At 42.3% G+C, this 26,799-nt stretch overlaps 1 protein-coding gene across 1 annotated transcript in view; it reads left to right on the top strand.

Annotated features, from left to right (window-relative positions):
* The window catches only part of LOC147241166 (hippocalcin-like protein 1), a 58,014-nt gene that overhangs the window by 11,005 nt on the left and 20,210 nt on the right, over window positions 1–26,799 (top strand). The window contains exon 2 of the mRNA XM_086193118.1: window positions 26,235–26,395. Coding sequence (XP_086049244.1) covers window positions 26,300–26,395 — 96 coding nt within the window. The 5' untranslated portion in view covers window positions 26,235–26,299. The remainder of the gene's footprint in view (window positions 1–26,234; window positions 26,396–26,799) is intronic.

Here is a 26,799-nt window from a genome sequence, read left to right as displayed (position 1 = left end):
ACCCGTCCAGGGTGAAGGCTGCTGGGATAGGCTCCACCAACCCCCACGACCCTTAACAGGATAAGAGGTAGAAAATGGATGGATGGATGGATGGATAGCTGGTTGGAAAATGAATAAATGTCATTGGTGTACATTAAATGACTAAATGTTATATGCAAAACAATAATAATTGGAGAAAATTGTTAAACAACAAGCCACTGGCAATATAAAGCATAAAATATTTGGAAGACCCAGTATGTCTTCAGAAGACTGTGCAAATCCTGCCAAAATTCACCTGCCTTTCCATGCTGATCAGGTGGTGCTGTGAACTGACATAGTGACTACGTCTATGGACTGCTGGACCATGAATTGATCATGTTAATCCGGTGGAATATTGGCCCCATCCAATGCTGTCCTAATAGACTGTACAGCATGTAGTATCTTTTCTGCCAAGCAGATTATTACAGCAAAGAACAGTTATGTAAAAATCAGATGGTGAACCACAACTAATATGATCATTTCTGCATTTTAGACTCTGGGATCGGTCCCTAAAAGGTCAGTACACAGTCAGTGATACACAGTGTGATGCATTCAGTGGAACTCTGTATGTCACAATATTGCTCTTGAATTTTGCATTTATTAAAGCCACGGTAACTGAGTTCACTAGTCTTTTAAAAATGAATGCAAGATGAAATGTTAATTTGTTGCAAATTATTGCACCTTGGATGCTGCAGAGTGCCTGCCTGACTTCCTGTTATAGGCTTGTGTCCACTCCATATCAGCATGCTTTGAGGAGAAGGTTTTTTTTGTTTTTTTTTTACTGGCTTCAGTTTCAACGTGTGTTTGTTGATCTGATTGGTGAAAGTAGCCAAAATACTAAATTACTCTTTTCTCATATACATTTATTTTATCAGTAGAAAGAAGCAAGTAAGTTATTTTTTTGAAAAGAAACTGAAAGGAGCCAGAGCAGCATTATTTTAATGTATTGATTACAGGTTAACAAATCAGAATTCAAAACAGAATTTCATTGGAAAAGCTGGTGGCGTGAGTCCAGTCTCCTCACTGGTCTGCTCAGACATCGCTGTCAGCACCGTCACAGGAGCTGTGTTGATGCATCAAATGAGCTGTTTCAGTTTATGTATTTGACGTACCGGCAACACACCAGACAACTTATCAATCACCAATCCTTCATGGAGCGTGGAGATGTAGCCCCTCCACCTAGTCTTTGGTCTGTCCCGCAGCCTTCTCCCAGCCGAATGTGTCTGGAACACTACCCTTCATGGAGGTGTCAAGCTGGCATCCTGACCAGATGCCTCATCCACCTCAACAGGCTCCTTTCGACCCAAAGCAGCAGCGACTCTAATCTGAGTCTCTCACGAACGACCAAACTTCTCTCCTTATCCCCAGGGGAGACTCCTCCTACCCTTATGAGGAAACCCTTGTCTGCAGCTTGTAATTGCAGTCTTGTTCTGATCGAGAGCTTTGGCTTCTGACTCAGCTTTCTTTTCGTAACAACGGTGTGATAGAGCAACTTCATGACCAACTCTGATTCTTCAGCCAGCTCATGCATAGAGTTCTCTGACTAGAGAACAGGACGCAGAGATACTTGCACCCCTCATTCCCTGCCTGAAGTGAACAATCCACCATCTTCCTGCAGGTAATCGTGGTCTCAGATTTACACTCGCCGGCGAAATGATACAGTGAGAGCTGAAAGTCACAGGCTGATGAGGCCAGCAGGACATCGCACCACCATCATCCTCATCCCCAAGAGGAACCCTCCAAAGACCCCTAACAAATATATCTGGGGACCGTCTTTGATGACTACCTGAGATTCTCCTCTAACACGGAGGTGATCCTGAAGAAGTGCCTCCATGTACCTGCTGAGGAAACTGAACTCCTTCAGCAGCAAAATCCTTCTGGCCTTTTTTCTACACACTTATTGAATCAGTCTTATTGTTCTCAGTGGTCTGCTGGTTCCTCTCCATCAACCTGCAGGAGAAGAACTGCCTACATAGCATCGTCAAAGTGTGTTCCAAGATCATTGGACTTCCCATTCGCTCCCTTACAGTTGTGTATGAGCAGCAGGTCCACGGCATGGCTGCCCAGATCCTGAAGGACCCCTCCCACACTCTCTGGTCACAGGCTACAGTGTCCAGCCTGCAGGAAAGTGAAGGAGATCCCCCTTTGTCCCCCAGGCGTCTCCTCCTGAACTCTTTGAACTCCCTTCACTCTGACCCCTAGTACCACTCACAAGATTGCTGCTTGTCATAAACCTAGTGTACGCCTGTACTTCCTGTATGTGCTGCAACGATAGATGTACTCTACTCATGCTATGATTCATTTTGTCCATTCCAAAATATTTTCAAAGTACTTCTCATTCATTAATGTAATTATACTACTTATCTATTGTGCACTACTACTTCTTTGGCACGACTACCTCTACTGCACTACTGCTTCTATCATGCACTTTACAAGGCAACTGCTGCTCACCCTGGGAGGTATAGACTAGGGCTGAACGATTAATTGTTTTGAAACCGAAATCTCGTTTAAAAAAAAACACTATTTGTGAATCGCAACGGCCGCGATTTTTATTTTTTCAATCTTAATATTCAATCGAAGCGAGTCTGATCCAGTGTTTACGACACTGCAGCATTTGCCATCCTACTTGAGCGACAGTCGTACTCATCAATCACAAGTACTGCGCACTCTATTCTGACCAATCCGAGGTGTCTGTTCAATAGCAAGGTAACGCTTTATGTTAACCCGGCGTTGCGACAGTAGCAAGCATGGTGTCTTCAGCAGAGCTTGAGAAAGAAGAAACTCTGCCTGATTTAATCCGGAAAAAGCGAGCACTTTAGATTTTATGGGATTATTTTGGGTACGAAACCACCGACATCCAACAAAAGAACGTTTTGTGCAGGACCTGTCGGCGTAAAGTCGCTACATCCCGAGGCAACACCACAAACCTCCGTCAGCATTTATACAACCAGCACCGACACCTATACAGTGCGTATATGGGAAAAATAAATACACAAAATTATATATATATATATATATATATATATATATATATATATATATATATATAATTAATCACAATTGCAATATTGCTCGAAATAATCGCGATTCGATTTTTTCTCAAAATCGTTCAGCCCTAGTATAGACTTCCTTGCACTTCCTTACCTCATGTATGTGGTGTTGTTGTTGTGTAACCAACTGTACTGCTCTCCGCTCCCTTAATAGCTCCCCACGGGGATAAATGAAGTTTTCTGAATGCCACCAATACACTTCGAAATCCTGTCAATGAAAATCAGACAGACGATAGGTGACAAGGCACGACCCTGGCAGAGGCCAACCCCTACCGCCTTTCTCACAATATTTTGTTTCTGCAGGTGCTTCATCACTCCTTTCTTTTCTGAGCTTTTCTTTTAAAGATTGTTTTAATTTTTGTAAATATATCCCCTTTAATTCGCCTGGCAGTAACAGACACACCAGCGGCAAGTGATAGACACATCAAGTTAAGCCCTGCCGCTCATTGGCTGTCATTATGGTTGGATGGACTGCTGCTTGTACTTAAAAAAACAATTACCTGCTTTGACCAGATTTACTAAAGAAAATATCTGAAATCTTTCTACCTAATCAAATTAGTCTGTATTCCTCACTTAGATCATCCACCCAGTTGGTACAGTCAGAGAACCTCATTTGCCTCCTTTCCTTGTCCAGGTTTGATTGGACCCCATGAACCACTTAGTAGGATTTACATGTTTTTATTTGTCATTATTCTGCCTTTGGCCAAAATAGCCCAGTAATTCTCTAAAACCACGATGAGGAGGTTTGCTCTCAGTTGTGAAATGAACCGCCTCCATCCTCAGTGGAATATGTACAGTATTACACAACAGAGGGGAGGTGGGCTCTAGTGGAAGCAGTGGCTGGGACAACTAACCGGGCTGACGCTGGTCAGGCTGCTGTGAGCAACTGTTTCCCCTAGAGATGTTTCTGTGTTAACCAGAGAGAGCAGAAAAGCAGAAAGGAACTGGATGATGGCGGAGAAATGAAGGGAAGACGGAAACCTAGAGAAGAGGGTGAAGAAAGTTGTGACAGTATTATGCAAGGCAGACATGCATTAGTTTCCCATCTTTGCAGGAAATATCGAATTGATTGAAGTACTGTAATTGTAACAATTTGGGTTCAATTTGCATCACATTTTATGGCCTTGACTGTCATATAGTGCATGTAAACTACCGTCTCCAACTACATCGTAAATTGACAGAGCTCCATTCACTCACAGCGCCACACCCACCTCACTTGAGTGAACAGATAATGGTGCACAAGGCATTTGTCAGTGGAAGCTAATGGGTCACATGTAGCCACAGTTTTGCCAACTCCCCACCAGTCCCCAGAATATCAATATTTAATAATAGTTTGTTGTCACAGTTATGCAGTTGAATTATCTTTTCTCTCACCAAAAATAGCCTAGTAGGGCATGCTACTGTACTGCTGTTGTCCTTTTAAGATTCCTACAGATGCCGCTTGGCTGATACAGGATGTATAATGTAGTTTAGTGCAGGCAAACATTGTCTTTTGAACATTTGTGTTCTTAATTTTTCCTATTTGCAAGGTGTAAACATAGCATTCACATAGACAAAAACACCACTGTACTTAGTTTTATGTGGCAATACTAGAACTGTTGAAATGGTTGCACTTGTATAATCCACAAGTGCACAAATATGTATGAATTTCCCCTTTGACCAGTTGGTGAAATCATGATTGTGAAATCTCACATGAACACATTCTTAATGTTTTGGCATAATTTGATATGTATTTTAGGACCTTCACTGGAATACAAACACTGAGTAAGTATACCCTGCAACTCTACAATAAGGAGTACAGTTATTACTGCAAGTCATTGCACAATTATTTTAATAGACTTAGGGATGTCCTGAATTTTTAACATTTCTTTTGTTGCAATTGATGACTTTCCAGGGACCTTCAAACTAAACTGTGGGGTTCCCCAAGGGTCATCTTTAGGATCCTGTCTTTATTATTTATACATTAAAACTCTCATTAATGTCTTCAGAATACGTCATTTCTTTGCATTGTTAAGACAGTGACACAACTTTGTGTGGACACCTCTCACCTCCTTTCCAATTTTATCTTGAATGAAATTTTTTATTTGATAATGTTGATGTTGGAATTGTTGGTTCTAAATTGAAAAGAGTATGGTTTTAGACTCACTGCGCTTATAAAGTGTCATGACGTACCTCTTATTGTGAAATGGTGCGATGCAGATAAATAAGAGTGAATTACGGTCCACAAATTAGACTAAACCTGAGCTAACAAGTAAGACGCTGTGGCACTGTCTTCGGCTCATATCTGAATCCTCAAGTCTGAAGTGGGGTTTTTCAAAACATCTGTTCTTTTAAACCCCCAAAATATTACCAAGCTGAGTGACACTGCAAATCTCTCCTAGCTAGTTTAGTCCTTAAAACCTGTGATTCCTCTACAGCAGAATCAGAACTCTGCAGTCAAGAGCAGGACCAGGAGGGAAAAAACCCAATACACATCTGTACATCTGCTCTAAAATCCTGACGTCGGTTTCCTGTCAGATTCTTATTGATGTTTAAAGAGCCTTGTTGTCTTTTACAGCTGTATTCATCTCGGATGCTCACTGTGTATACAGCAAGGCCCCTCAGGCCCTCTGGCGTGAATCTGATAGCTGCTCCAAAGTGCAGGAGTGAAACCTTTGGGGAGGCAGCTTTTAGCTTTCATGGAACAGTCTGACTGGAAGAGTAGCTGGAGCATAAAACCTACCAGGCTGGCTTTGGCTTTTGATTAAAAATGGTTTATAGATAAAATCACTTTATTGTATTCATATATTGGGATTATTTGTTTATCTCCTATTTTGTCTTTTGTGTTTTGTCTTTTTCTTGAATTTATATCTATTACTCAGTCCAACATTTATAGGATCTAACTGCCCCCCCCCCATTTTTAATATTAAACATAGCTTTTCAAAACTGTTTTATTGTATTTTCATAAACATTTTATTCATTTTCATTCTTGCTTGAATTGGTCTTGAATCTTGTTTTTATGCCCTGTTATTTTCACATTATGGGCTCGTCACCAACCTTTTTGAACTGCTAGTTGTGTACAAATAAAGTATGTTGTGAAGTTTAGCGCTTGATGCGGTTGGAACCTGCATCTTGCTGGTGGGAAAAAAAATGAGGGAAGTTCCAAGCAGCGAAGATGAGATCCCTCTCTCAGCTTAAGCAGAGTGATGTGTGAAATTCACAGCTATGCCTGCAGGTGATGAGCAGGAGGAGGGGACGTAAAGTGGAGAGTCTGCGAGCAAGACGAGAAGTTGTCTGAATGTGTGATCTTTACATCTGAGCCTAGAGCGAGCCCTATACAAGTATCCCACAATGCACTGCAGTGGATCCTCATTATGTAGCTCACTGGCCCTTTTCTGTGCAGCGTAATCTCTTTTAAAGGCAAAGTTCTCGCTGAATTAGTCGTTTTGCCTTCCTGACAAAACAAGGTGCGTGCTGGTATTTTTAGACACCTTCTCTCGTCATCCCTGGCACAGGAAATCATAAAGTGAGACAGCGTTAATGTGGCGAGGTGCTATGGCATACTTTTCCAGTCTCTCATCATCCTCTCTTACTGAAGCATGAGATTTAGCTTGTTTCCCCAAGCTTTCTCCACCTCCCGGTATTTCACACACTGCATGCCTCTGCCTTATTTGGACATTTGGGGGCCTCCACACATGTGGTCTGGACATTGATTTCCTTGACGTAACATTTCTCCAAGATACAATCGAAGCATTTCAGTTTATTTTTGTAACAATATAGATTACACTTTATTAAAGTGATTTCTACTTAGCGTGTTACATATGAGATACATATGTTTAGTTAAATCTTCACTTAATAGTTCGGAGCATGAAAGCTTCATACTATTAAGGAGGCTAAATCCTCTTTATGGAAGTATATAAGTGAGTTATCTGTATAAGTACCGTATGTCCCTGTAGTGTATAGATAGAGACGACAAGAACAGCTCTGCACTTACAGGTGTACCTTTTGAATAATGCTCCCTCAGAGGAACAATTGTCCCCACTCAAGTACAATGTTGTTTTTTAAGAGTCCGAGGTGCAACCTCACACTCAAAAATAGAGTGTGTACTGAAAAGGGCACAAATGCCTGTCACTTGGGGTGTACCCTTGTGAAGGACAATTGCGCGCTGTTCCATACACTTTGTACCATCAAATTTTGGTCTTCAAGAGATCAGAAGTGCAACAATAAAGTATGAAATCAACTGAGGAGTACACCTTAAAATGGGTACCACCCCCCCCCCCCCCCCCCAGCTACCCTTTTAAGCCAGGTATACACTGTGCGAATTTGGGCTGTCTCAGACAAAAGATGAGTGAACACAGCTCCAAAATTGCGCTCCTACATTCTGCTAGACTCGTACAGTCTGCACTGACGTCTTACTCAAGTTTGCAGATCAGATGCATGTCGCATCGTGTGGCAGGCACTAAATTAGAGGTACTCAAATCTGTCGGTGCACACTGGTACCTCTATTTTTAGGACTGCAACCACATCCATCAACACTTGGGTCCTGCTCGTATTCCCATCATCCTCAGGATAACAGCATTAAATGTAAAAGAGTCCTTAAAGAAACACAATCAACAGCCAGTGTCCTTAACATGCATCTCACTGTGGCTGTATGACAAACACAGAGCAATATGGCAGACACCCACAGTTCGCCTATATGTATACAATCAGTAAACACACTCAATGCCAAAAGGTTTTTTTTTTTCCAGATTTATTGAATATGTTTGTTTTATGAGTCACAGACACTTTCCAAGGATGTTTGATCAGCTTGTGTGGAAAGGAATGTCAGCCAGTGTGGGGGGTGGGATCAACCGCCGCCTGCGCTGCACTGGTGGTTTACGTACGCACAATTAAAATATCTCATTTACAGGACGTCTTCAAGCGAGACGTGATTCTTGAAGTATAAAAAAAATGAGAGAGATGGGGAGGGGGGGGGGACCAAATGTGAATGGCAAAGGAGTAGTAACCTTGTCGTCGGGGTGTGTGCCAGGGAGCAGCTGGAAGACCGATGCTTGTCCCTCTCCCATCTGCTATTCACACCCCGCCTCTCCTCAACTTCACAGGATCAGAGCCTTCTCGTCATGAAGTCACCCCCTTCCTGACTCCATATTTACATTTTCTGAATTTTTCCCTGTGTTTTTGTCTGGTCCAGTCTGACCTTCTCTGGGCTCCCTTTGGGCCTCCAAAAAATGAACGCTGGCATGAGTCATTCATCAAAATAAGCATTTCTATGCTCTGTGTTTACTTTAAAGTTTCCTACATTCACCTCCACTGACAACATTTCTTGGAGCGATGCAGAGGAATGAACGAAAACTGTTAAGAGGCTGTGAAATAATTAAATATCTTACTTGTACCTCCAGGTACTGAATGCATCATCCTCTGGTCTTTAAAGTACTCCCTTTAGAGATCTTGATGTTTTTTTTCCGACTCAAATGCAGTGAAATCTTACCTGCAAATTGTGGGATCGGATTATGATGAATTAACCAGTTGTTTCGCTAAAGAGTATGAAATTAACACAAATCAAATAAAAAATGTAATAGTTTACCATTATTTCCTGATACGTATTTTGGACCACCTTCACTCTTCCAGCTAAGTTATTAGTAGATAGTCGTGTATTTTATTTTATTGTACATTCCATCAGTTTTATCTTAGAATATTCTGCCTGGGTTATAAACCCCTTTGCAATTACATGTTAAATTCTTCTTAAAAAAATGGTATGTGTGAATCAACTAACGGAACTGGCCTATGTAAATTAGTGTTTATTCGTTAGCACTGTCGCTTTTACTGGTTTTGAATTGGATCAGCTGGTGCACCTGCTTTCAATCCTCCTCCAAGTGTCCAGATTTTGGATCGTTTATGCCAAATCTTTCCTTTTGACTTTGATAACTGGACTCACCTGAAGGGGAACTATAATGTTCTTTTCCAATGATATTTTTGTTCTGGACCTACACTAGAGAAGCTTTAGCTTATTCACAGTTCAAATAGTTTATCTACACGTCCTTTATGAAGCCCCTCAGTTCTTCCTGCATCTCCTGTGCTTTTCACGGTTCTTAGAAATCCACTTGATTCTGATTGGGCTACTGCTGGACACCTGCTAAGGGGTAGCATTCCTTTGCTTCAAGAATGTGCTGTGCCTTTGGTATAAATTAGATGGAAATGTTTCTGAGGGCGGCACGGTGGAGCAGCGGTCAGCACTGTGGCCCCCCAGCAAGAAGGTTCTGGGTTCGAGCCCCGGCTGCAGCACGGGGTCTTTCTGGGTGAGTCTGCATGTTCTCCCTGTTCCTGCTGGGTTCTCTCTGGTACTCCAGCTTCCTCCACAGTCCAAAGACATCAAGAGGGACCAGGTTAATCCAGACTCTAAATTGACCGTAGGCGTGGCTGGGAGAGCCAATGGTTGTCTGTCTCTATGTGTTGGCCCTGCCATGGACTGGTGACCTGTCCAGGGTGAGGGCTGCTGGGATAGGCTCCACCCCACCCCCCACCCCCCGTGAGCCTTAACAGGTTAAGTGGTAGAAAATGGAGGGATGGATGGAAATATTTCTGCTCAAAGGAATTTTTTTTCATACATTTACCACATTATGGCCCTGTTGTCACTGAAAAAGCAGGCAGTCTCTTGAAAGCCCCCAGCTGAGTGCCGTATTTGGTTATGATACCAAATTTCTGCGTAAGTAAAAATGTCAGCATAAGCTACTTGAATCCCAGCAGGAGAGAGGATGGACCAGGCGGCCTGTGCCATATCATGAGATTTATGAATACCATCGTCTGGTTCCACATTTGATGTGTGCCACATATTTAACATGATATTGATGACACTAAAAAGGAAGAAGCATTACAAAACTAAATCCTAGGAAAAAACACATCTTGTGAAATGTAGCTGATGGCTACATTGCTGTCCGTCTTTATATACTACACTTTTCTCACCAACCCTTGTACGGAATATGCAAGTAATTGCCTCCAGCTACAAAGCAAGGAAGTTTATAGTGGGACAGTAATTACCATCTCCATCTGGAGAAGTGTGTGCCCCTGCAATGTGAGTCTTTTTTTGTGTGTCTCTTTGCTGAGGGGTGTTTATGATTCCTGCACATGGCTAAGAGTGTGTCTCTTGGTCTCGCTGCTGTGCCGGTTCTGGTTGCTGCTGTGGGACATGAGCTAAAATATACTGCCGTGCCTCGAAAGCCCTTCACCCAGGAGGCCTCACACAGTGTGGGACGTCCCCATTTTTAGAACCCATTGAGAGTTCAAAAAGCAGCACAGTAACCCTTGAAGGCCTAGTGGCATGTGGGACAATCCACTTTGCAACTTGACACCGATGAAAGGAGAGAGGTTTGATTCAGTGTCCTGGATAACCTGCCCTTCCAATATCATTTACACTGGAGGTGCAACTAACTGCAAGCATCAGCAGGCTGAATGCGCGCGAGAATAATATTTCTCTCTTTTTTTCATGCAAGTGTGTACTTGCAGTACAGTTAAGTGGCATGCATGCATGCAGAGGACCAGTCTATCTCATTAACCCTGAGAGCTAATGTGTCATTTGTGACTCCTCTTCACCTTCACGGCTCCTTCAAGCAAGACGCCTGCACACATTGACCGCAGCACAGCGTGAAGTATCCTTTGTGCTGCTCATTACTGGGGATAAAGGCCAGCATGGCAGGTTTTAGCGATGCTGGTACCAGTTTGCGCTGGCAGGAGTGGGGCAGAAAGATCTAGAGCAGTGATACCAGGGGACGTCATGCTGCAGCAAGCGAGGCCCAAGGCATTTAGCAAAGATCAAAAATGACAAAGTGACATGAAAGACAGTTTAAAATGGTAGGAAGATGGATTGAGGCAAAAGAAGAATGAATAAAGGAGAGGATATGGAAGAGGGGTGGGTCAGCCGTTCGATTGCGGCTAAAGATAGAAGGATATCAGGATCCCTCACCTCAGAGGCAGGAATAGCTGCACTGACCCCTCGGGGAACGTGTGGATGCTATGGATTGGTTTTACAGGTCAGTTTTACAGACACGGTGTCGATTTTATCTTGATGGGAATATTTGAATGTTATTTTAGGAATGAGCTAAATGCCAAATCAATAAATGTCCCCAAAGAAAACAGGAGCTGCTTTTTTCCTCTAAATTTTCCCTCCTGAGCCAGAAGAAAACAATTTATTGAAAATGTCTTCAGTACACAAAAAAGCAGCTTAAAATACCAGGATTGTTACTGGTATCGGTTGCGTCTTGTACTGAACCATGTTTAGCCAGTAGAGGCGAACCGCTGCAAGGGAGCTGACTTGAATGTTCAGCCATACTTTTCTGCCTTTTGCATTAGTGCTTATACAAGAACCCTAAATGTAATTATTATTGCAGACTCTACATTTGGAAGTGGAGGGGGGAGGGGCTCTGTTTACGCCAGAAAATCAGGAAAGTTGGACCCAATTCCCGCCTGTTGTCCATGTCCATTAGTTGCAGAAGTCTTTCTGTGCTTATTATCGGTGAAAACTGCTCTAATAACTGACTTTAAATCTAAGATGTATCTGCAGGATTAACACATTAGCTGTAATGAAGCTGCATGATGGAACGTTAAGTTTTGTACAGGCACTGAAGTTCCTTTGAAAAATGAAGGCGTTTCAAATTTGACTTGAAATCATCTTGTGTTCATCTTCCTTTGTTACTTGTACAGGGAGACTATCTGTCACGGCTGTCCGACTGTGGGTAGAATTGACTTACAGAGATGTATTAATTGCATCTAAAAATATCCGTGCTTACAGAACCTGTATTCTGAACTGTGACTGGCTCAGATGCTGAGGTCAAGCTTTTTCCAAGAGAAAGACGAGCTAACGTGTGGCAGGATGTGTCCTGTGGGAGCCAGGCTGCTGCTGCTGCTGATCTATATAATAGGCTGTCTGGGTGGAAGGCCACGATTCAGCATGTCAGCAGCTGAGCCTCCAGCCGTCACTTCACTCTGCAGACACTATGGATTTTCATATATTGTAATGCTCAGGTCCCAGTGCTAGAATTACATGCTGCATAGAACAGATACTGGCACAAGAACAGAGGGAGGGAATGGAGGAGGAGAAAAGTCTCATTCATTATAAATCAGTTTTCCTCTTGTTTTGTTTAATCTTTTCTTTTTGATCTGCTCTGTTTTTCTCTTCCTTTATCTTTTGCTCAGTCTTCCATTTTTAATGCAGTACCCAACAAACATTTTCAACACCCACATTCTGATTCAGTAATGAACAAATAAAAAGCTCCTCTTACTTTGATGCAACAGACTGCCAGTCCTCACAGACACATGGTGCGCTACAGTCGCTAGCTAGCGCAACCCCCTCCCCTGCTGTGCCTGCATGGGCAGATGCAGCAGGGACCTGAGCCGTATGCTGGTGAGTACTAGTCTCTCTCGAAGCAACACCTCTGAGGGTTCACAGCCAAATGCTTGATTTCCCGCCTAGAGAGTTTTAACACACAGAGCTTTGTGTCTTAACCTGAAACAGATCTTTTTTTAAAAAGCTGCCGATGGCTCTCTCTACACACATTATATATCTGGATTCATCAAATTTGCATAAACGGAGGAAGGCTGATTTAAAGCAGCACTCAGGCTGCGTGTGTGCACGCTTTTATCGATTTTTCGCCTCTCAACAGAGGACTCAAGTATGGTAAAGTGAGTAGGTAAACCACATGGCCATTCATATATGATCTCCTAGCACGCATTTCCTGCTATTACATGCAAATGTCCGGTATAATTCAGCATTTCCATGCAATAATGTTTCTTCCATGGAGAGAGGGAACAATGCCACGTGGCTACACTGACTAACTAATGTGTTTTAGCTTCATGGTGAATTTGATCTTCCCAACTGTGAATCTGCAAGGAGGCTCTCCACAAGTCCTGCTTCTTGAAAAATATTATGTAAATCAAGGGTTTTTTTGCCTTCCTTGTGGTGACAACTGGCTTATAAAGTATATCGACTGGGGCCATGCAATAAAAAGGATACAGCAATATGTAACCTCTTTTTTCATAATCCTGTATTCATATTCCAGCCCCTAGTATTGATAGTGTATCACATCATATCACAGTTGGGGTTTTTGTCCCCAATCAATTATTTCACCTCCTAGTATTGATTTCTGAAGGTAATTTATTGTGATTAAATTGAATTATTAATGTGTTTTATGGCATCTATATTACATAACTGTGTTCAGTTGCAATGTTCAACTGTGCAACTTTTGTTGGAATGGAAATGTTGATTGAAAGAGTTTTCACTCAGTTCGTCCTCTCACTTGTAAATACAATTGGATGCACCCATCATAAGACTACCAGGTGTTGCCGTGAGGTGCTTGCCAATACCCAGCCCTAATCTTTACGTTGTGATGACAGAGTTAGTAACACGTCCTGTGTGCTGACATATTTCTACAAGTGCACATTTCTAATTCAGAACTAAACAGTGAAGGAAAATTTGTAGTTGATGGCCTCTGTAGAAGACCGAAGAACATGGTTTTATTGGAAAGCAGTGAGGCCGTGAATCTTGAGATGTCTCAGTTTTCAGAATATCCTGCTTGCAGAGAATCAAAAAGGAATTTCTGCTGCTTGTTACGCAGGAACGAGGATGGAGGTGCACCTGATTTGGGGAAATTAAATCAGTCCAGCCAATTATTGCAAACTGCCTCATTTAGCACAGATGTGTTTCTAGGAATAGAGTATCATGCATGCTTGAAAGAACCCAAAACAGTCCCAGATGTCATAGCAGAGAATTGGTCTGTATTTGCTTGGCTCCCAGACATGGTGCCGCTCTGGTGCTCCGTCAAGTAATTGAGATTGTGACTTCTGGTCTGAAAACATTACTTTTTACCTTTGTGTCCCTGATAGAAATAGCATTGCCCTCCATTAAACATGTCACAAAGGAGGTCAAACTCCTCCCAGATGGAGGTCTGAGTTCAGTGAAGGAAGTCCACCGTTGTTGTCCTGCTTTTACAGAATGGCATGTCTGTTGAAGTGAGTAAATTTCAGAAGCTAATATGCAGTGGTCCAGAATCGCTCTGCTGTGAAAGGTCAAGGTTTGTAGCAACACTTCCGACTGTTTGAGACATATGCTTATATGCCATCCTACCCAGAGTCAGACAGGAAGATAGAGCCCTTCTCTCCTCTGTGCGACTGCTGGGCTGAGACCCACAGAGACCAGCCTACTGCTACTTAGCTTAGTGCCATGATTGGTAGCGAATGGGCATTTTAGCATAAACCCATTAAATTCTTCCCATTCGTTCTCCAAAAGGTCTTTGCCTGCATTAATATAATGAGGGTTATGCTTTAATTTAAAAAAAAAACATTTAAAATTGCCATTATAATTTTACAACTGGATACAGTCAGAACTACTTTCCTGGGCGTAGTGATTTCATGCAGTGCCTCAAAAGCTCCATTATAGCAACAGCCAACAAAATTAGAGACTTGCTTGCAACTAAAAGAAGTAATTCTGCCAGTCTTTTGACAGAAGCATGCTCAAATTTCCCTTTCGTTGTGCAAGATTCTTATACTTCATTCAGCCACCAGCTATCGATGTTCATCCTTTTTAATACCAACCTGAAAAACTTTTGAAGATATTTTGGCACTCCTTTTTAACTGGGGCTCCTAAGAATGTGTCGGATTTATCGATTGGTAGAGAAGGAAAACTCGGTGGGCGGAAATAATTAATTTCACTCCTCTTGCTGCACTCGTGAGCCTTGAGCTGCTCCTCCTAATGTAATTAGCCCACATGCACAAGAGGTTTTTTTTGTTTTTGTTTTTGTTGGTCAAAAGTAAAATAGAAAAAGGTGGCTGAAACCAGAAACAAATTGCAAAAATTTTCAATAAGTTAAAGAAAAAAGTGAAGAATATTGCAATTAAATGTGGAACATCTGCAGTTTTATTGTTTTATTGGCATTTGTCATTTTTATTCAATTGCCTTCTAAACAATTTGCTTTGTTTCTTAGCCTAGAAGATGTTATTAATTTATCTTTGTTCAAATCTTTCCCATACAGCGCCTGCACTTTTTTCTTGATATTCACATTCACATTAAAATCAATACCAGAAATTCCCTCTGCAAATCTAATTGGACGAAGAAGGCAAGTCTTCGCTGTATCAGGCGTCAGAGATGAGCTTCTGCCCTTTGTTGTGGCTTCATGTTTAGATTACAAGTTGCAGTAAAGTTTACCGCATGTGAGAGGGCAATGCCAGGAATCTTCCAGCAGAAGTGGGACATATTATTCATAGCTACATTATAATTTGCATGTAATCCCCTGGAGCTCATGTTATTCATATTTGTATTTATGTTACCTCAGAAGAAGGTGGTGCAGTGGTCAGCACTGTCGCCTCACAGCAAGAAGGTTCTGCGTTCAAGCCCCAGTAGGATCTTTCTGTGTGCGTCTCCATGTTCTCCCTGTTCCTGCTGGGTTCTCTCTGGTACTCCAGCTTCCTCCACAGTCCAAAGACATCAAGAGGGACCAGGTTAATCCAGACTCTAAATTGACTGTAGGTGTGACTGGGAGAGCCAATGGTTGTCTGTCTCTATGTGTTGGTCCTGCCATGGACTGGTGACCTGTCCAGGGTGAACCCCGCCTCTCAGACGAAGGCTGCTGGGATAACCCCCCCCCCCCCCCCCCCTCCCCACCAGGATAAGCCGGGGGGAGAAAATGGATGAATGAATTGTTACCTCTGAAACCATCCTTCAGTTATGCTGAAATGTTGACAGGGTCAAAACTCAACTCCGTTCAGAAAAACAGCAGACAAACCAGATAAAGCGTGTATTAATGCCTGGTACATAACAGTTTCATAATGTCGAATTTCTAGATCGTTTCGATTAGTGTATTGAAAAATCTGTAGCAGCAAAAACAAAGTACATTGGACTGTCAATACTTGAGTACTTTATTACTTCTATCATATTTATCGTATTTCTCCTTTTTCACACTTTCTTTACTCTCACCCTTCATACGTCCATTTTTTATTGATAAATTGTTGTTCAAATTCCTGTTGTGTTCTCATCTGTTTACCAAGAAATGACAAATAATAAGGAGCTAGACCTTAAATGTTTATTAGGAGTAGAATAAAAGGCCCTTGTAGAGGCTCCTCTCTGGTGTAAAATATCCATCTTCTGATGAACAGGGAAGTGCACATCCTTTTGCGTAGTCAGAATTTGATTACAATCATATCTAGAATATGACTGTTCCATTAGTGTTTATTCCACCATCAGTTCCATCAGAGAGAGACATCCTTTAGTCATTCCATTTCTTCCTGTCTATGTGGCTGTTTTCTGTCTCTGAGTTGAAGCCACATAAGCCTTTTCCAACGTCTGCACTTATTTGACCTTAAGTGTCCCTTCATCATCACATCCTTTCTGTTCACTTTCAGGCTGTCGCTCTGAAATAAAAGAACATGTGACTCGTACACGTTGTGTGCATGTGCTCCCTCTTTGACAGAGACCTATTATCAGGATTTAGACATGCTCTGAAACCTCCTAGCAAGGCAGGAGACAGCTCCACACTGAGGACCAGTCCTCATTCTTATTTTTAACTACCCCATTAATGTCTTTTCCTTCAATAACTGTATTCTCATCAGTCCTTCCTCCGCACTCTCCATTCTTGGATGGCTCAGAAGTTAAGAGAGCTGTGTAGTAAACAGAAGGTTACTGGCTTCACCTCGCTACTCGCTTGCCGCCGGTGCCTTGAGGTATAGAAATGCAGCACATATTTTCTCAGTGTTCTCTCATGCTCCTCATCACCTCAGTTCTCATTGGCAGCAGCCAAATGAAAGAATGTTGTGTGCCACAAAACTTTAAGGGCACAACACAGAGCAACAAGGACAGGAAGCACGGGATTTATTTGAAAAGTGGATTCAAGGTAGCATGTCTTCGTCTATTATTTATAGAGCTCCTGTCAAAATCCTCAAATGCTTTTAGAAGATGCAATAAAAGTCAAAAAACAGAGGAGCAGGATAGCAAGGAAAGCAATCATTGCAGGGATATCAAAGCACAAAATTATTAAAATATATTCTATCAAAAAAGGGTAGCACGGTGGTGCAGTGGTCAGCACTGTGGCCCCCCAGCAAGAAGGTTGTGGTTGGAGCCCCAGCTGGAGCACGGGGTCTTGCTGGGTGGAGTCTCCATGTTCTCCTTGTTCCTGCGTGGGTTCTCTCCGGCACTCTGGCTTCTTCCCACGGTTCAAAGACATCAAGAAGGGATGAGGCTGACTCAATGTGTTGGCCCTGCATTATCAGAAAGTGGAGGTTACCTGGTCATGGAGGTCTGAGTGAGTGGATTGAAGGTTTCTGACTGGAAGATAGACAGGAAGGCCATCATCACAAGAGCGTCAGTGTGCAGATGAGCTGAGATCTCTGGATGGACCTGATGAAGTAATGCAGAATACCATGACAGTACCAGCAGTGTGCACATGATGAGTACAAGCTGCAGAGTAGCAGGTTTGTATGTTGCTGCGTGGCTGGATGAGGATGAGGTGAACGTGTTGGACCAGGGATGATAATGGCCCATGTTTCACACTTGTGTGCATGAGTACATTTTTGTGGTCATTTCAAATTGCAGTGGATTTAGAAGTACTGCAGTAGAGCAGTGGAAGACCGTCTTATTAGGGAGGTCAGGATACAATTTTTGAGAAGCAGGCAAAGGGCCACGAATTGGACAAATGAATTGGGGTTGTTTTGTTGTGTTTGGCCTGTGACAGCAAGTAGCAAACTACCACTGCAGATTTTCTTGTCTGGTCAACTCCTTGTGAAAACACTCAGCCTGACAATTAAGATGAATGACATTTTCAGGGCGTGTCCTTGTTCGTGTGACATTGTTGGAATGTTATGTTTCTCCAACACTGCAATACTCTCTTGGCACATCAAACACAGACACTTCTGACAAAATGCTTAGACATCCCTGCAACATTCAGAGTCAACTGTCTTTTGGAGGCCTTCATCCTAACTGATCCCGTCATCACACAGCAAACCCCATGAACCCCCATGAACCATCAATGAGGTCAGCAAGAATCAGCATTGGGCCTTTGGCACATCTACATATAGGTAGCGCTCCTCTGTTGGAGCTAAGCTAACAGTTGCACAGACTCATTGAAGGCATTTGCATGTTCTTTAACATGATGCTGCCTTTTATTGAGTATTTGAAGAGACACTTTTTCCTTGAAGGGCATTGTGGGCCTGATTGAGCTGGTCGAGGTTCTCGCCCTGGGGTCGTATTTAACGTACATGTGATATAGAAGTTGTACAAGAGAGAATTTATGAGGATTTCTAATGTGATGGCAAATCTGCAGCTGCTATTTTACTAATTGCCCTTTTCTTTTCCCTTAAAATCATTAGTTGACAAGAATTTCACTGCAATACAGCTCATGCTACATGTACAACAAGTGCAGTCACTGCCATGTGATAAAAAAGAGCAAGAGAGAAGGATGTAATCCTTGCTTAAGCAATCATTGGGCCTTTTTAATTACATTTTCTTGTGAAATATTCCTTTTTTGTAATTTTTATGTCTCCATTTTCTTCTTATAGAAAGGAAGCAAAGCCAAATGGGTACCTGTAGCTCGTTGCTCTTTACATCTATCAATCTCCCAGGCTTGCAAAGACTTTAATGATGCAAGAGGAACATAATAGATATCGGGAGCAAGGAGTCACAATCACCATCAGGCTTTGATCCTTGTCTGTAAGCCTAAACTGAGGAATAAAAGGTCCTTCTGAGTTTTAGAAAAGTATGGAAGAACCTGTCATGAATGAGGCCCAGCACGAGAAAGGAAAGAACAAGAGAGAGCTGTCACTTTTCTCGAATGTGACACAGGATGCAAGTTCCAGGGGTAGACGAGTAAAAGTCTTTGATCAGAAATGATGAGAAATTGCAAGCAGGAAGTAGAGAAAAAGAAAGAAAAGAAATATGGATGAAAGCTATAAGCTAGCTGTTGTCTCAGGTGGCCTCTCAAATTACTGCACTTTGAGGAGAGGCAACGGGAGATGGGAGGCTGAAGACACTCCGGTGAAGAAAAACATAAAATCAATGGTGCCTGTCATTCTTTTTGATCTGTTGCATGGCACCGACTCTGCCTGCTTTATTCTAGAGCTGCATACCACTTGAACACCCCCTCCCTTCGTTGTCTTTCTTCCACTCTCATCTTCTTGTCTCCCCCTCTCTCTCTATCCCTCTTCCTCCCTAATGACTGAGCTGCTGGCAGGCGATACGAGGGCGGCATTTTCTCGTCTTATAAGCACATTGAAGAAAAAAGGGCTGGCTCTTGAAAATGTTAAATTGGACTTTCTTTAACTCTCTATGATGTTCTCTCTTTCTAGTTCACATTCCTCCTGCCTCGTTTCACGTCCCCCCCCCATCTAAATTTTCTCTCGACTGTTGGCTTTCTGCTTCAATTCACTGGAGCTATAGGTTCATGCATGGTAACAGACCATTTATTAAAAATCTGATGGCCAATGCCATCTACCTCTGAGATGATGGCGTTAGCTCCCTGACCACCGCTAGTCAATGTGCTTTAGAATCTTTTATTTCTCCTGGCTGTCCAGAGAAATCATTTCAGGGTGGTGTGGGAGAGCATTACTCAACAGTGTGTAAAACCTGCTTGAATTCTCTACAAGGAGCAGCAACTCAAGGAATAAAATCTGAGTGTGCGCTGAGGTGCTATGTGATGTTAAGGAGGGAGTTTTGGGTTGAAAAATGGCTGTAAAAAAATCCAATTACAATGTTGGTGAAGATTTAGCTGTGCTGTAACAGCTACGGACTCTATCTCACTGAATATACCTTCTGCTGCGTGCTGAAAATATTTGATTAGTTATTCAACTGTATATGGTAGCTTTTAGCCCTGAGTAAGTTTACACAAAGAAGCAGCCGAGCTGTGATTATAGCTTGATTTAACTGATCCACAGTTGTCATCCTAATATACATGAATGGGGAAGAATGGATTTATTCATGGAAGCATGTCCACCTCCTTAAAATGACACAGCTGAAAATTTGTCACTCACTTTGTCAAGAAATGTGTAGTTTTCTCTGCAGTTTTGCCCACCTTGATGATGTTTACAGCACAGCAGGACCTCTGAAAACATGCATGCGCAGACCTGAGGACCGTGCAAGGAATGCCATGCTTTTAGCATCTTCAAATCATTTTTCTGCTCCTCTTTGTGCCTTTCCTTTCACCATCTTTTTCTCCTTCCCCCACTGCACAAGGATCACCGAAGCAAAGGTTGGCGACCCGCTTAGTTGCTCTGGAACAGATGTTCAAGGGGCAGAATCTGTGAGTCAACTCACGACGGGGCTGGACAACGAACAAGTCCTGGGCACTTCGACTGTAAAGATGGATTAGTGCTTTATGGCTCAGGATGGGGAGATGAACGATTAAGGGTTAGTACGAAGGGATTGGAAATAGGCATTTGGGGTCCAGGGGGGGATTAACACCAGGAGGTGGGTGAGGAAAGACATTTTATGATTGTCAGATAGCACAAAGCAAGCTTGCACAAGACACAGCGTGGTGTAAGAAAGAGAAAAGGGTCAGGGGGAGAGCGGTCTGAAAATGTCACTGTTTTAGAACAAATTGGTTGTAGCTGGTGGAGTTCTGGCAGCCTGCCTGTCACTAGACACTCAGTCACTTTGTGTGCCTCCAAAATGCTTTTTCAAAGTTACAGAGAGCCGTCAGGTCATGGAACATCTCGTCTGGCTACCATGTTACATGCTCACATGAATTATGTTTGAATCAAGCAGAGCCTTCAACTTATCTGTAATACTGAACAAGGGTTGGAGAATTTGGTTCTTTATCTTAGCAGCCAAGTATAGCATGGCCAGTGTTGTGTTACTTTTAAGAGTAGTGTTACAGTGTTAACCACTGACAAAAGTCACTTAATAATCAAGTCAAGTCAGTTTTATTTGTATAGCGCCAAATCACTACCAAAGTTGTTTCGTGACATTTCATAAGTAGAGCGGGTCTAGCACCACGCTCGAACAATGAATTCACAATCATTCCAACAATTCTCCATCAGCAAGCACAGTTTGCAACAGCAGAGACAAAAACTTTCCTTTTAACAAGCAGGAACGTCGAGTAGATCGAGGCTTGATGGGAGCAGCCATCTACTTTGATCCTTTGGGGGGGGGGCAGGAAAGCGGGGCAGAGACACAGAGGGAGAGAAAAGGGAAGTGAATGACGGAGAGACGGGGACGATAATAATAACTTTAGTGCTAGAATTCCCATTCCATTCCTTGTACACAATGGTTATATTTACCAGAGGGCAAATAAGTTTGTGTAAGGTGGGCTGATTCCCTTCGACGACAATGTTAATTCCAAGTAAACACTGCTTCAAGAGGGCACTGCAGTGGCACCATACCTTATGGAAGACGGAGACTCCACAGTTGGTAGTGGTAGCATCTCCTCCACCACGGCCATAATCACAGCAAGGCAAGGTAATGTTGGAGCTGTGTGCTTACAGGGAGTGCTGGCTCTATGAGGTTTGAGCTTCTCCAAAACCAAATTGTACTTTTTCCTGTTTAGCTACTGCAGGGACATGCAAGCTGGTGGCCAATTTCATCATGGGCATTCACTGGAGCTACGTAGCATGCCTGGCTACACCATGCTAGCGAGGCCTCCCAGCTCACTGGTCTGCACCATCACTAGCCATGTGTGGGTCTTTGTACTGGTCAAACACGAGACTTATCAGAGATGTGATTTCCTTCGAGCTCACTTAACATGACAGCACTCGTAAGCTAAGTCGTGGCCACCAACTGAACGCTAGGGTGGCAAATTGTAGGCTTTATTTTTCTTACTGTAGGCTTGATCAATCACTTACCTTCTAGCCTAAGACATGATTAAAATGTACATAAACAGACGTTGCCCAACAACAGCGGGAGCAGTCCTCTCCCCTTGTCTGTAAAGGAGATTTCCGTTCGTCCAGGGGAAAATAAAGACAAATGATCCCGCAGGCAAACTTTAGCAAGGAAACAGTGGCCAAGCATCTTGACTGCTCAACTCATAGAATCTGTTAACTTGAGTTTTTCCCAACTGATTTGAGTCGATCTATCCAGTTTCAGAGGGCAAGCCTATAGGCCTTGTTCCTACGTAACTCTGGTGATGTATGAGAGTCAAAGTCCATTCATTCCCATACCTCCACGCACAAACAGACATCTGGAATCTGCAACACTGGAAGTCCATTAGTTTCCAATGAAACCCTTGATTTCCTGTGCTGTTGCCTTTGTCAGGGGATTAAATAGTCAAATTTGTTACCTCTGTGGAGGAGGTCATGTTTCCAGGTGTGTTGTATCAGTTCGTAAAATTATGGAAAAACTACGAACAAGAACAATTTTGAAAAAAAAAAATGGTGCAGGCGTGAAGAGCAGACCAAGGAAGAACCCCTTTCATTTTGGGGCGATCTATTTGACATAGCAAAAATAGCAAAACAGTTTATGTACATTTGGTTCGGCTGAGTTTGCCTTGGTGAAAGCATGCACTCTCCTACTGCCCTCTGGTTGGAATTGTTCCAGTATGAAGTGACAACACTGTTACCCACAAAGGCTGCAATCTAATGATAGAAGCAATTTTGCGTGGCAAAGTTCAGTCACTAAAGGAGTCTATTTTTGTCATTAGCAGGCTGAGATTGTTATTTTTAGGCTTTGACATCATCATGAAAAAGTGTCTTGCACAGAGCCCCAGGCTGAAACTGGTTTCAAAGAATTTGTTTCCGACATTTTGATGTTCTCCTCCTACGGGAAGCAGGTACAGGATGCAAGCCTGATGTAAGGAAAATCATTTGATTTATCATGTGTTGCCTTCACATGATGCACAGCACCATCATGAATAGTAACGCAACCTAATGGACGCAGAATATGATCATTGCAACACGGCGCACTTGCTGGTCCGCCTCCTTATTTAGGACTTTAATAGGAAAATGCTTTCAAATTCATTCATGCGTTGCACCTCACACACAGTGGTGTTGCCCATCATTATTAATTCATGAGTGTGTAATTCAAATGAACCTCATGATCAGCGATTAATGAAGGCTGGTCAGATCAATCTAGTGTAGCATTCATAAACCTTGCATTGTTTTCTTATGCAAGTGTTGTTGGGGGATGATTTGTTTATTTTCTTACTTTATTCACTTGTTTTGCTTCAAGCTAATGAGGTTGAAACTCAGCTCTGCATGCTTCTGTGTCATCAGCAAGTGTTACTTGCAGTAATGAGGGTGTAGGGCTTCTTTATCCCTCCAATTAAAAATTCTCCTTTGCTTTTGCTCCACACACACACACGCACACACACACACACACACACACACACACACACACACACAGTGTATGTGACTGTGTTCACTAACTGGCATGGCTATTATTAATCTTTAAAAATGCGTGCTTCCCTTATGACAGGTGTTTATTTCCTTAACACTCATATGAGACACAACTGTTGTCTGCTCCTCAACTAAAAGACACCAATTACAGCTTTATAGAGATTTTGCATAGAGCTTCCAGTGCTGCAGACATTAACTAAGCTACTCCTTGAGGACAAATTAATGTGCACTTGCCTTTTTCTACAGATTGATTATTGGACTTAAGAGAGTAAAACTACCTGCTGGCCTGCACTTAGAATGTGTTTCCTGGCTCCAACCCTGAGGTGTTAGTCACGGCTTCGTATTTTTATATTGGTGCCACAGTGTCAATTAAACAGAGGGCCATAAGAATAAGTAGCAGTTTCACATGCAAATACTCCGGCTCTTACAGGATAACTCCGGTTTATCTAAACCTGGGTGCTATGTATTTATCATAACTTCCACCACCAGTTTCTAGAGATCTGCTGGTCCCCAATTCAAATATCTCACCACACCAAAATCAGAAATTTTCATGAGTGACTTTGGCGATTTATTATTTGCGAAATGCTCTCTGTAAGGATACTTTCCAAAATCGTATTCAAAATAATAATCTGAGCCAGTCAGTGTTGAAATGTGTATGCTTTGAATATGCAGAATGAAATAGCGCCTTATCGTCTAGAGGTCATTTTGTGGTTGTTGGTCATAGTTTTATACTTTTTGGCTTAATTGTCTCAAAGGTAAGAATTTCTGTTCTTGTCAACCCAACACACACACAGTAGGAAAAAAGGGCCCAGTTAAAAAATACAATGACGCAGGGCTGGAAAACACATATTTAGATACAGAGACTATCATCCAACTGTGATATTATATCATCAGTGTATTTGATATCAAAAATCTCTATACACACTTGGCAATCCCATGCAGAACCACTATGGTCAACATCTGACATGATTTTCTGTACCTAAACTCATATCCTGATAACCAAATAGGGGCTTCTGCTTTTCTCCCTTTCTCCCCCATCACCCAGCTACACAGTCAGGGAATGATACAAGAGCAAAGTTGGGTTCTGCTGTATTTAATACCAGGATGCAAAGGACCATTACATTTTTCCAAGCGTTCACTGGTCCCCAAACAAAGAGAAGGAACTTATAGCTGATGGCCATGCTTTCCCTCACGCGCCAGGGAATTGCCTGCAAGCATAACTGGCTGTCAGAGCACAAGTATTCTCCTCCAGGGTGAGGGACTGAACGTGAGTTTAATTTTGTTAAATGACTGAAGAGGCGCTCAGGTGTGGCCTTTATTCCATGAGGCAACAATAGAGACCTACAACCCATACAGGACACACACACACACACACACACACACACACACACACAATTTCTCAAGTGAATACAGACACAAACAAGACCCAGCTTTCTCACACACCTCCAGACTTGTTGGCGTAATTATGCAGCATGAGAGAGGGGAGAGGTTCATCAGAGGGGGTCAAGGCTCATTGTGCTTGAACCTCTATTCAAACAAACACACACACACACACACACACACACACACACACACACACACAAACATAGCAACCTTGATTGTGGAACAAGCTCATTAGCTGTCTAGTGCAAAGTAGAGAAGCTATCAAGCAGTCAAGTCTGTTGTTGTAAAAATTGTAGTTGAACACATAAGTAACATTTGAAAAGAAAAAATGGATGGATGGTAACATCTGAATAATTAATTGACTGATAGTTTTTTCTTAAAACACAATGAATTTGTTAGAAATAATCCTTTATCACCTTAGCTTGCTACATCAGATTTTAAAAGATTAACATTCAATACACCATGCAATTATTGATCAGCTGCTTTTTAAAACGAATAGTTGCCATGACTTAGTAGCTCCTAACATTGATATTGTAGTGTTTTCATGTAACTGATTGTCTCTTGCATTCAAACTGAAGTATCCACCATTTTTACTGCTGAAATAGTTGTGAAACGATGGAGGGCAGCTTTTGACGTCATGCTCTGCACTTTAGCTTGGAACTTGTTAGGATACAAACAGCTCAATGGTTCTTCTGATTTTCAGGTTTTATTTTTAATCCCCTAGACTTGAGCCATGCATGTAATTCTTCATCAAACAGCACTTTAATATTTCACTGTTCGTTTAACGATACTATCGTCTTAATATTATTGGGCAAGTGAATGTAGTTTTAAGGGAAAAGATAAGATTTCACAGTGCAGGTCTTATTACATCGACACTGGAGTGGTGTTTGGTTGGGTGTGCTGAGCTGAGTAGAAGATTAGGAGATCTGGACACACGCACACCACCCTGCTGATTTGACACACAAACACACAGCTGGCCAGATAAACCATAAATGTGATCAGTAGGTTAGTATTTGACGTCACAGGGCCGCGTTTGGGATTATTTAATGTTTTCCAAATGTGATGCAGCAGTTTGCTGCGTTTCATAACGTCCCGTGTCATGAGGATTTGGACATTGTTCTGTGACAAGTTTCACTTTGAAATGCAGAAAGTCAGCGTGGAACCGGTCAAAGTCACATTGTCAGTTTGTCCAGCTCTTATAGGGAACTGTCCTGTGTTCCCTTTCTATGATAACATGTGCACTTACTGAATTTCTGTCTATCACAGACAGCTGTTAAATACAGGCTAGTAATGGTGTTGTCTTATCCACCGTAAAACCCATTAAGGCTTCTATGTCCGACCCTCCCCTGACCCTTGTTTGTAGACCTCAATCCATCTGATTCTCCGCTGTTATCTGTCTCCGGTGACGTGCTGGTGGTTGCAGACCAACCCCCTTTTGTTTCGTATTTGTCACCAGAGCTCTCTGTTTAATTGTTGCTGACCTCCTGTTTCTTTATCTGTGACTGACAGGTGGGAAAAGCTGCCTGGCTAGTGCCACAGTCACTGTTGTTGAACGAGAACCCTGACCCGTCACCATGGGAAAACAGAACAGTAAGCTGCGACCAGAGATGCTGCAAGACCTCCGAGAGAACACGGAGTTCTCGGACCACGAGCTGCAGGAGTGGTACAAGGTAAAAACACACACACACACACACTTGTATTATACTCTTGGCTCTCTATGGGCTTTTTTGAGCCTTTTGCTTTGATGCTACATTATACTTCCAGTCTCAAATGGTCATAGTTTTTACTACCATATGTATACAACAGACGCTGTTAAAAACCATTTTGAAAATAAAAAAAATTGTATCCAAATACTTAAATCAGCTCCACCTTAATCACCATTTACATTAAAACATTTAAAATAAGTTAATAAGTTAGCTTTATAATAAAATAAATGTGGCTGATCCTTCATTGTATTCTTTAAAAACATGTACTTTTATACAAATAAAGAAAGAACCAAATTCTCTGCACCGACATGATAAGTAACTACAAAGTGTCATCAGATGGAATCAAAGTGTATTTTGTCTCCAGATGT

This window comes from Aulostomus chinensis, chromosome 22 (genome assembly GCF_037954235.1).
Source record: "Aulostomus chinensis isolate RoL2024-O1b breed Wild chromosome 22, RoL_Achi_v1.0, whole genome shotgun sequence".
Taxonomy (NCBI): domain Eukaryota; kingdom Metazoa; phylum Chordata; class Actinopteri; order Syngnathiformes; family Aulostomidae; genus Aulostomus; species Aulostomus chinensis.
The sequence above is the reverse complement of the archived record's forward strand: the minus strand, read 5'-3'. Positions and strand labels throughout refer to the sequence as shown.